The 12,069-nt window shown below is 35.5% G+C and overlaps 1 protein-coding gene across 1 annotated transcript; it reads left to right on the forward strand.

The window, feature by feature from the left end:
• The first annotated feature begins 8,629 nt into the window (after positions 1-8,629).
• On the forward strand, positions 8,630-10,486 carry LOC112776736 (phosphoenolpyruvate carboxylase kinase 1). The gene is made up of 2 exons (XM_025820970.3): positions 8,630-9,721; positions 9,904-10,486. Exons 1-2 carry the CDS (start codon positions 8,935-8,937, stop codon positions 9,954-9,956), a joined length of 840 nt encoding a protein of 279 aa, XP_025676755.1. The 5' UTR covers positions 8,630-8,934; the 3' UTR covers positions 9,957-10,486.
• The last annotated feature ends 1,583 nt before the right edge of the window (positions 10,487-12,069 follow it).

Raw genomic sequence — 12,069 nt, forward strand, 5'->3', positions numbered from 1 at the left:
CATTCTCCATTTACCATTTTGTTTTTTGACTAGCACTACATTGGCTAGCCATGTTGGATACTTGACTTCTCTGATGAAACCGGCTTCTAGGAGCGCTTGTACTTGCTCCTCTACTATTAGAGCTCGCTCTGGGCCGAGCTTGCGTCTTCGTTGTTGTACAGGTCGAGATCCCGAGTAGACCGAAAGCTTGTGGGACATGAGCTCGGGATCTATCCCAGGCATGTCGGAGGCCTTCCAGGCGAAGAGATCGGAGTTATCCCTTAGGAGCTTAGTCAACCCTTGTCTTAGGGTTTCCCCTAGGTTGGCTCCTATGTGAGTGTTTTTTCCTTCCTCTTCGCCGACCTGAATCTCCTCGGTTTTTCCCCCGGGCTGCGGTCGCCGCTCTTTTTTAATCCTTGCTCCACCGAGCTCTATTGTGTGAGCTTCTTTGCCTTTTCCTCTCAGGTTTAGGCTTTCATTGTAGCATTTTCTTGCCAGCTTCTGGTCTCCCCTCACCGTTGCTATCCCCGCTGAGGTCGGGAATTTCATGCAGAGGTGGGGCGTCGATACCACCGCTCCGAGTCGATTAAGGGTGGCTCTGCCGATTAAAGCATTATAGGCCGACCCCACGTCGATGACTATGAAGTCTATACTCAGAGTCTTTGATTTCTCCCCCTTTCCAAAGGTGGTGTGGAGGGGCAAAAATCCTAGTGGCTTTATTGGCGTGTCGCCTAATCCGTACAAGGTGTCGGGGTAGGCTCTTAACTCTTTCTCCTCTAACCCTAGTTTGTCGAAAGCGGGCTTGAAGAGGATGTCCGCCGAGCTTCCTTGGTCTACTAGTGTTCTGTGTAGATGGGCATTTGCCAGGATCATGGTGATTACCACTGGGTCGTCGTGCCCAGGGATTATTCCTCGCCCCTCTTCCTTTGTGAATGAAATGGTTGGAAAGTCGGAGGACCCCTCTTCGATCTGGTAAACTCTTTTGAGATGTCTTTTACGAGAGGATTTTGTGAGTCCCCCTCCCGCAAATCCTCCTGAGATCATATGGATATGTCTCTCCGGAGTTTGTGGTGGTGGGTCTCTTCTATCCATATCATCTCGCTTTCTTTTTCCATGATTGTCCGACCTTTCTATGAGATATCTGTCAAGCCGACCTTCTCTGGCCAGTTTTTCTATCACATTTTTAAGGTCGTAACAGTCATTTGTGGAGTGCCCATATATTTTATGGTACTCACAGTAATCACCGCGGCTCCCTCCTCTTTTATTTTTGATGGGCCTGGGGGAGGCAGCCTTTCGGTATTGCAAATTTCTCTGTATACATCCACTACAGGAACTTTCAGTGGAGTATAAGAGTGATATTTTCTTGGCCTATCGAGGCCGAGCTCTTCCTTCTTTTTAGCTTCCCTCTCCCTCTCTTTTGTTGAGAGAGGGTGACCAGGTTGCCAACTCGGGTCTCTTAGCCTAGCATTTTCTTCCATATTGATGTACTTTTCAGCTCTTTCCTGTACATCACTTAAAGAGGCGGGGTGTCTTTTTGATATGGACTGTGGGAAGGGACCCTCTCTAAGACCGTTGACTAGCCCCATGATGACTGCTTCGGTGGGCAGGTCTTGAATCTCCAGACATGCTTTGTTGAACCTTTCCATATAGGCCCGTAAGGACTCCCCGACCTCCTGTTTTATCCCCAGGAGACTTGGTGCATGTTTTACTTTGTCTTTCTGGATGGAGAACCTCATCAAGAACTTTCTTGAGAGGTCTTCAAAACTGGTAATTGACCTCGGAGGGAGGTTGTCGAACCACTTCATCGCTGGTTTTGACAAGGTTGTCGGAAAAGCTTTGCATCGCGTAGCGTCAGAAGCGTCAGCCAGATACATCCGACTTTTAAAGTTGCCCAGGTGATGCTTTGGATCAGTGGTTCCGTCGTAGAGGTCCATGTCGGGGCTTCTAAAGTTTCTCGAAACTTTTGCCCTCATTATGTCCTCACTAAAAGGATCTTTCTCCCCTAAGGGCGAATCTTCTCTACCGTCATGGGAGTTCTGACCTTTGAGGGAGGATTCTAACTTTAAGAGTTTTCTTTCTAACTCTTTTCGTCGCTCCATCTCCTCTTTTAGGTTCTTTTCGGTTTCCTTTTGTCGTTCCCGTTCCTATTCTAGCTGCTCGAGGCGACTGTGGACTAGTCCCATGAGCTCAATTGCGTGGGAGGGTCCTTCTTTTTCTGATTCACGCCCCTCCGAGGAATTTACCTTCGGGTTTTTGATTCCGGAGGTGCCTTCCCTGTGTTGATCATTGGCTTCCTGGTGAAGGGTCTGGTCTGCCTCATTGTTTCCAGTGTTCAGATTCTCTTGTTCAGAATCTGTCTCCACATGACCCTCTTCAGGGGATCTATCCGCCATCACTGGTTGATCTCTCGGGTCCCCGGCAACGGCGCCAATGTTACGGTGGGTAACCGGAGATTAATGGGCCGGATGGCGTTGGTTGGCCCAAACGTGTAAAGGAGGTGGCTGTCGAGTGGACCTGGTACTCGGTGTTCCTCCGTCCGACTTGTACATGAGAAAGAATGGGGGGTGGTACCTGCAAAGACACTCCAATGCCTAAGTTAGCAAGAGTGTGAGCAGGTTAGAGAGTATATTGGAACTTAGAGATACCTGAATGGTGTCAGTGTATTTATAGTGGTGAACCAATAATCACCGCTGAAGTAGTGCCACCTTTTTAGGTGGATAACCGTTCCCATATCTTAGGGAGGTTAAGATATGGCTCTATGAAGTGGTTAGAGAGTTTCTAGGGGCAGTTACTCATTCGAATGAGTGTTATCCGCCAGATAACCCTCGTATCCGACTTCTTTGGAGCAGGTCGTGTTTAGTACCGACTTCTTGGGATGAAGGCTGGTACTGGGTGAGAGCCAACCCTTTGGGTGAGGGCCAACCCTTTGGGTTGGGCCTATTTGCTTGGGCCCTGGACCTTTATTATTGGGCCAGGGTATGAACACTTAGTATATCCTAAGTATAAAGCCTCGCCTAATATATTCCAATTCTTTTCACTCCTCAAATCCAGTTTCTCAGAAAAAGACACAAAAAAATTCTCCTTTAAAAATTAAAAAATGTTAAAAAAGTATCAAAATTTATTATTTTTTATTAACAATTAATTATATATTTAAAAATATAGGCTAAAATATGTTATTAGATTATTAAATTAAAAAATTAAATTAATGACTAAAAATAATAAATTTTGATAATTTTTTTATATTTTTCTTAAAAGTTAAATGGTGGTTAAATAACTGAGAAAAAAAAACTAAACCATTGAAGAAGAATCTTGATTTTTCACTTATTTTCTTTTTATATATATTATTGCATAAAATGAAGGGAATAAACATCAAGCCAATTTAATTTTGTTTGTTAATTATAATTTGGTATAATTATAATTTGGTATAATTTTGTTAACTATATGTGGTATAAAATTTTATTTATTTAATATCTAATACTAAAAATGAATGAGCCACGATAAAATAGGTCATGATAAAATAACGGTGACCAAAAGGCAAAAATCGTGATTATAGACCTATGATCACCTTTTTACTAACTCACCGTGACTATAAACCTTTTTTTTTTTGGTAGTGGCTTTAAAAAATTAACATAAATATCATTTCTAATCGAAAGTAGTAAAACTAAAACATCACTCGTAGAAATTATTTAAAGAAAGAAATATGAATCAACATAAGACTCCAAAGTCAGGTAAATATAAAAATATATATATAATCTCTAAAAAAACAAAAATTATAAGACATGAAAGCTTCGAAAGTATCGATCCTTTAGCTTTCTAACAATCTCCAATATTTTATTAGCACCATCAAAGATCAAATAATAGTACCCACAAGGAACTTTATTTATTTATTTATTTATTTATTTATTATTATTATTATTATTATTATTATTATTTATTTGGGTATTGAGATTGAACTGTACGTTGATGCAAACAACTCAATTCATAGAAATACGAATTGTACAACCTGAAGAGAAAGAAAGAGAAGGAAAAGCAGTCAATTTTTTGTAACAGAAGCCGAACAGAGTCTCTATAAGGTTTTCGGAAACGTGGTGCGTTTTGAAGAGTGGTATCCACCGAACGAATATTCCTTTGGTTATTCCTTGCTTCCATAACTCAGCATATTGTGTCTCTTTCTCACCCATTTCCATTTGATGAAAAGTGAAAACACAATATTCCACAGGACAAACCTTTTTTTTTTCCATACTACTATACTAGCATTTCCACAAAGTTTCCTAAAAAAACTTTTGTTAAGGCATATAATTTAAAAAGAAAAATTATACTGTATAAGTATAAGAGTATTTATTTTTGGTGACTATACTGTATAAGAGTATGACTGAATTAGGAAAATTAAACTAATTAAAATAATGCATCATTAAAAATAAGCTAAAAGCATATGTTAGAAGGTATTTTTTATGGTGTCTAAATTTTACTCATAATTTACAGAAAAACTGAGTTCTATCTTATTCTATCTCTACCTTTAGGTAAATTAATTAGACACAATTTTTATAGGTATAAAAAAATTTCCCATGTTAAAATATCTCCTCCAACTTTTTCATGAATAATAAATTGTTAGTTAGTTTCATTATATGCAAAAACCGTGTTATTTTATTTTATATTTTTGGTTGATAAAGTAAAAATATGTATTACTCACTCTTAATTATTTAGGAAACATATCCTCTAGAATCTAATAACTTTTATTGCTTGCTTATCTAATAAAATCATAGCAATGTAATAACTTAAAAATTTTCTCAAATTAATGTTAAATTGTTTTGTGGTTAAATAATGGCAAATGCTAATGTATTTTGGAAAAAATAAAGAGTGTATGCATCGTTTTTTGAATTTTAAAATTTAAATTCTTAATTTTAAATCTTAAGCATTAATTCTAAATTTTAAATAATGTTAAAGTTTAAACTCTAAATTCTGACTCTCTATATTTAAATTCTAAATTTAAACTCTAAATTTAAATTATTTATATAAATTTAATAAATGAAGGGTTAACATTTATTTATTTAATAAGTGTACATTACTTCTTATTTCATAAGGAATATATTAAGGATGAGCCTTAAATAATTAATGTAAAAAAAAAAGAAATATCAAGATGATATTTTGGTTTTTGGGTGACTAGATACTAAGATAATATGAAAGAATATAATTATAAGAGTAAAGTATTAAATTGGTCCCCTAGGTTTGGGCGTAATTCTGTTTTGGTTCTTAAAGTTTAAAGTGTTCTATTTGAATCTAAAAAAGTTTCATTTAGCATCAATTTAGTCCCACAGTGAGGTCAAAATGAAATAATTAACAAAATGTCCTACATAACAACAGTTTAAGAACAAAATCGATAATCTGGAGAACAAGTACAAGCTCCAGAGGCACAAAATCAACCATTGATGCATCAATACATTTATTTATCATTTTCTTTAGTTTTATAGAAAATATTTTATTTATATTATAAAAAAATAATAAATAAATATATTGATGTATCAATGGTTGATTTTATGCCTCTGGAGCTTGTACTTGTTCTCCAAATTATCGATTTTGTTCTTGTACTGTTGTTATGTAGGACATTTTGTTAATTATTTAATTTTGACCTCACTGTGGGACTAAATTAATGCTAAATGAAACTTTTTTGGATTCAAATAGAACACTTCAAACCTTAAGGACCAAAACAGAATTACGCCTAAACCTAGGGACCAATTTAATACTTTACCCTAATTATAATATAGGAAAGAGAAAAAAAATGAACCTAAATGAAAAATAATTAGCGCTTGATTATCTTTCCGCAGAGTGATTATTTATTTTTATTAAGATTATAATTTTTGTTCCGTACAAAAAAATGCACTCATTTTGGTTTCAGTGTTTTTTTTTTTTGTTAAAAATGTTATATATACAAAAAAATCACTAATTAACTGTTATATATTTATATAAAAATATATTATTATTTAATTTATTTTTAATATATATTATATATAACTAATTTAATAATTATTTTTTATTCTATATATAATATAATTGTTTTTGTTAGAGAATCATTAGCATCAATTTAGACTAATTAGTATCGTCTATATTTATATAATATATTTGTATATTAATTATAAGATTCTATGTCTTTATTATTCTGATTCATTTATCACCTATAAATACTCTTTATATATTGTACCTTTGAACACATCTCAATAATACACTTTTCAGATTACTCTCTCAGTCTCTTGTTTTTAACATGGTATCAAGAGCCTAAAGTTTTTTTTTTCTTTTTCAATGAAATTCTGTTCCTAGCCTCCTTGTTTTTCTCTTCCGACAGTGCCTATTTGCCTTCGTTTTTCGATCTGTTTTCGACGCTTTGGTTCGTTACCTCCGGCATCATCGTGTGCTTCGTTTCGTCATCTTTCAAACGCCACCGAAATCGCCGTCAGCAGCCCCGGACGCGCCGTCACGCGCCGCCGGAAGTTCGTTGTCCACCTCCATTGTTTCATTCCAGAAGCTTCAGCAGCCGTTGATCTTGGTGCTGATCGCACTCTCCTGGTGCAACCACGTGTCGCAACGAAGCCATCCCTGGTATCCACGACCCGCGCACGACCCGACCTGACCCGCACCTCCACCTCACTGCTAGCGTGTCTCTCTCGTCCACTCAGGTGCTGCCATGTGTCATTGTCTCGCTGACGTGGCGCTGACGTCATTGCCGACGTGGCAGACAATCGGGACCCTCCCTAAGATTTTTTGGTGAGCTCTTTCCGATTTTGCACTCCGATTTCTCATTTTCTTCTCCGAAATTTCTGTTTTCTCTCCTCTCTTTGATCTTTGTGACCACTATCATGGAAAAGCCAGATGTTTTTGCTACCACCGACAGAAAGGGTAAATCCCCTTACCCAAATTTGAATTCTTCATGAAATAGTATAAAAAATGAGTTGGGTTGGGCCCAAAGTGTTTCAGAAAACGCTGGGGGCGATTTTACTTTAGTGGGCCACGAGCAGCATCGGCGCGCATATGTACATGGCACGTGAGCGCCCCTATACGCGAAGTAACATATGGCAAATTTTATATCATTTCGAAGCCCCGGATGTTAGCTTTCCAACGCAACTAGAACCGCCTCATTTGGACCTATGTAGCTCAAGTTATGATCGATTGAGTGCAAAGAGGTCAGACTTGACAGCTTTACGGTTCCTTCATTTCTTCATGAGTTCTCCCACTTTGCATGCTTTTCTCCTCACTTCTTCCATCTAATACTTGCCTTATGAACCTGAAATTACCCAACAAGTATATCAAGGCATCAAATGGAATTAAAGTGAATTAAAATCACCAATTTTAGGGCCTAAAAAATATGTTTTCACATTCACAAATCAAGAGAGAATTGCAAAACCATGCTATTTCATTGAATAAATGTGAGAAAATGTGATAAAATCCCCCAAATTAAGCCCAAGATAAACCACAAAATTGGGGTTTATCAATCGTCGTTCTACTACTGGTTACTATTTGTTTCTTGGCGACGCTCTCATTTCTTGGCGTGCTAAGAAGCAAACGTTCACTGCTCGCTCAAGCATAGAAGCTGAATACCATGCCTTCACTGACACCACTGCTGAAGTTATCTCGGTTCATTGGCTTCTCGAAGATCTTGGTGCTCCTCTATCGTCCCCTACTGATGTTTTTTGTGATAACCGCAGTGCTATTCAGATCGCCCATAATGATGTGTTTCATGAACGCATCAAACACATTGAGATTGATTGTCACTTTGTTCGGCAACGTATCCTTATTGATGCTGTTCATCTCATTGCAGTTGGAACACTAGATCAGACTGCTGATATCTTCACGAAAGCTCATTACCTGACTTGTTTCTGGACTTTGTTATCCAAACTCAAGTTGGTATCCTTAGCTCCCACTTGAGTTTGAGGGGAGATGTTAGAGAATCATTAGCATCAATTTAGACCAATTAGTATCGTCTATATTTATATAGTATATCTGTATATTAATTATAGAATTCTATATCTTTATTATTCTGATTCATTTAACACCTATAAATACCCATTATATATTGTACCTTTGAACACATCTCAATAATACACTTTTCAGATTATTCTCTCAGTCTCCTATTTCTAACAGTTTTAATTTTTTTATTCTTCGTAAGTTTTAAAATATTTGGTTTTAGTACATATTAGTAATTAGTTAAACATTATTAACATGTGTCATAACATCATGTCAGTATTTAAATATAAATTTAATGCGAATTACAACGAACAAATAAATAATATTTACAACGAGAAAAGAATTATACAAACCTATTATCTAATGAACCATATATATTAAGTATGTACAGAAAAAAATAGTTACCAAACCACCAATTAATTATTTATATATTGAAATATAAAATATATATTAAAAATATAAAAAATAAAAAACATTAATATTTATAATTCATGATGACGATCTTTTTTAATATGAAAATAACATTTTTTGTTTTAATACAGAAATATAAGTTATATATAATATTTCTCATATTATTTTTTTTCTGAATATTTAAAAAATTATAATTAACTTTTAGATTTAATAAAAGAAAAACAAGATTTTTTAGACTTAATAAATTTTGAACTCTTTACACACATAATGATTTAGCAAACAAACCACAATATAAAAAAAAAAAAAATCTAACTCATGAAGCAGGCAGGGTAGGTTGGTTAAAATTTGTTTTCTTCTTGTTAATTCTATTTGATTTGAAAAAGTTAAAATATTTAAAACACCTATATTATTTATATATGTATAAAATAAATAATTTAATGACTGATTTTTATATTTCCACATAAAAAACTAAAAAAATAAAAGTAGTCTCTTTCATGAGTTAGTTTCTCTCTATAAAAGCGGAAGAAGCTCAACAAGGTCTGGCCAAACCTCACACAAAACAGAACCACCCAGAAAAGAAAGAAAGAAAGTATGTGTTCATCGCTGAAGGGGCAATACGAGATAAGCGAAGAAATAGGGAGAGGGCGTTTCGGCACAATATACCGGTGCTACGACGTCGTTTCAGGAGAAGTATACGCCTGCAAAGTAATCGACAAATCAATCCTAGCAGACGAAACGGACCAGCAGTGTATACTGAACGAACCGAAGCTGATGTCACTCCTAACCCCTCACCCTAACATCCTCACTATCCACAACGCCTTCGAAGACGACCGCTCTCTCTCTCTCATCCTCGACCTCTGCCTTCCCCTCACCCTCCTCGACCGCCTAACTGCCTCAACTGTCACTCCATTCCCCAACGCCTGCCACGTCATCACGCAGCTTCTAGAAGCCGTTTCTCACTGCCACCGCAGCGGCATCGCGCATCGCGACTTGAAGCCCGAGAATATTCTCTTTGATTCCAGAGACATCTTGAAGCTCGCCGACTTTGGCTCCGCCGAGTGGTTCGCCGGCGATGGCGGGGGTCTGATGAGCGGTGTGGTGGGGACGCCGTATTACGTGGCGCCGGAAGTATTGATGGGGAGGGAGTATGATGAGAAAGTTGATGTGTGGAGCTGTGGAGTTATACTTTACATGATGTTGGCCGGTGCGCCGCCGTTTTACGGTGATTCCGCCGTCGAGATTTTCGAGTCTGTTCTTCGAGGGAACTTGAGGTTTCCGCCGAGGCTCTTCCGGAATGTGTCGCCGGCCGCCAAGGATTTGTTGCGGAAGATGATATGTAAGGACCCTTCTAGGAGGATCTCCGCCGAACAAGCCTTGAGTGAGTCTTTTAACTTTTTGTTTCTTCGAAAATCCCACTAGTTTTGTTCTCTTCGGTACAGGGATGTGAGATCTAATTTATCTTATATATCATATACACTTTGGAATATATAGTGATATTATGCCTTTTATTACGGGTTTGATTTTGGTGTTAACTTTTGTTTTGATTTTTCGTACATGCAGGGCACTCATGGATCTTGAGGGGAGGTGAGAGTGAGGCAGCTGAACTAACTTGAGTGTAAGATTTTTTGAGTTAATGCAACGGAAGAAGAAGAAGTCACATAATACATATAATAAGCTCCTTGTTATAATAGCAAGTATAGCTAATTTTGGTCCCTAAATCTATAATGTTTCTCGCTATGTGGTAGTTGTGAATGAATAAAGTCTACTAGTAGTACTACTGGAGGCAGAGGAAACAGATCACCTTCTTGTAAATTCGAGTGATGCTTGTAGATTTTGATCCCCCCCCCCCCCCCCCCTTCTCTTTTTTTTTTTTTTTAGCCCTTCGGGTAGCGGAATCTGGGTGAGGCTCTAAGTATGAAACTATGAATTGAGAATCTAGGTTTTCTGTTTTTGGCCTCTCATGTAAAGATAACATGAAAGTGAGAAAGGAAAGGATTGAGATCTGCAACTCAAACTACCTCCTAATAATGAATGAGAGGAGTTTGATGCTGTCTCTTCAGTCTTCACCCTTTTTTTTGGTAGTAGTAGTATAGTATATAAATATAATAATTTTGAATGTAAATGTCCTCTTTCATCTTCTAAATTATGTGGCTTCAAATCCTTCAATTTTCCTTTATTAGACTGCTATGTTTTGCCATGAACATCTTTAAGATTCTGCTCTGCTTAATTATTTTAGGATAAAAAAGGGTTAAACTGTAAAAAAACTACAGCTTGTTTTAGAATATAACTAGTTTACTTCTTTTTCTAAATAAGTAATGCTATGCAGGCATAATATAAGTCTAAGTTAGAGTATGAAGTAAAACATTTGAATATAGTGTTGTCATGTGAAGAGGAATTTGTTGGAAACAAAATATTAGAAAAACTAGAATAAAATGTGGAAGTCAAGTCTCAGCTCTAATGAATGATCATTATCATGTACTTGCGGATATGACACACTGTTGCCGTTAAAATCCGGTGCATAAGGATGTTACCTTTTCTGTTGTTGTTATTTGTACTCATTAAATTACATGAAATTACGCAAAGAATAAATGAATGAGAAGTATTAAGAAGTTAGCAAATTTTGTAATTTATAATTATTAATTAATTATTATTAGTATTTTTAATAGTAAAAAATTATATTTAATAATATATAAATGTTTTTTTTATTAATTAAGTATTGATCAAATTTTAATAAAACTGTTGATTTTATAGACTTTTTCTAAATGAATAATCAATCAATAAAGATCGTGGATTAGATTTTGTATCCTCAACAAAACGCAATTTTACATTTTATAGGGAGCAGCTTGGATTTATCATTTATTTGATCAAAGCATTTTAATTTCAGTACAAAAGGACAAAATGAAAGGAAATTGCAGTCAAATGTCACCATTATGATGGAAAACTTTGCTCTTATTTACCCATGAATTATGCTGTGAGAAAGGGTGCCTTATATTGCTTTTGTTGTGTCTTTGCAACTTTTTTTGTCTGTTCTTTGCTTTTCTTTTTCTTTTTTCATTTGAAATTTGAATAATTTGTGCGACAAGATATCAAAACTCCAAGTGGGCTTCTCACCGCCTTGCTTTTGTTAATAGTTTAATACTACTCTTTCATTAGAGAGTAAAGAAAATATTATTTAAGTAAATTAATATAATGGTATAGATAAAGAATGTGATGATAAGCAATGAAAAAAAATGCCTCGTCTGTGTTATTTACTATTTAGCATGTCATATCTTAGACTTAGTTACGTCAACGTTTAATCTGTATGTTACATAGTATTTGACAAAAGCAAGTTTAATAAAGGAACAAAATATACACGTTTCAAATTTATAGGTACTAATACCTAAATTTCCTTTTCACAAGAATGAAAGCAAAAAAGAAAAATGCATGTATGAAAGAATATAAACTTATTTAGTTTATTTTAATACAAATTTTTTGCAAATACTAATACAGCAACCTTCCTTAGAAAATAATGTGTCATTAGAGTTCAATAAATGAGTAGCTTTTTTTTTTATTAAAAAAACATACATAGTCCATTTGAAAATTAAAAAGAAATATGTAACTTAATTTGATTAACATGTTATTTTTTAAATCTCAATTATTTATATAAAATAAATAAATAAATTGTCTAATTAGTAAAATAAAAATGCTAAAATAACCGTCATTATACATATGTATATATCTATTGTT

Source organism: Arachis hypogaea, chromosome 19 (assembly GCF_003086295.3).
Source record: "Arachis hypogaea cultivar Tifrunner chromosome 19, arahy.Tifrunner.gnm2.J5K5, whole genome shotgun sequence".
Classification (NCBI taxonomy): Eukaryota; Viridiplantae; Streptophyta; class Magnoliopsida; order Fabales; family Fabaceae; genus Arachis; species Arachis hypogaea.

Coding starts and splice junctions, on each gene's coding strand:
- LOC112776736 (XM_025820970.3), top strand. CDS start 8,935: ATGTGTTCATCGCTGAAGGGGCAATACGAGATAAGCGAAGAAATAGGG. Junction 9,722..9,903: donor CTCCGCCGAACAAGCCTTGA/GTGAGTCTTTTA, acceptor TCGTACATGCAG/GGCACTCATGGATCTTGAGG.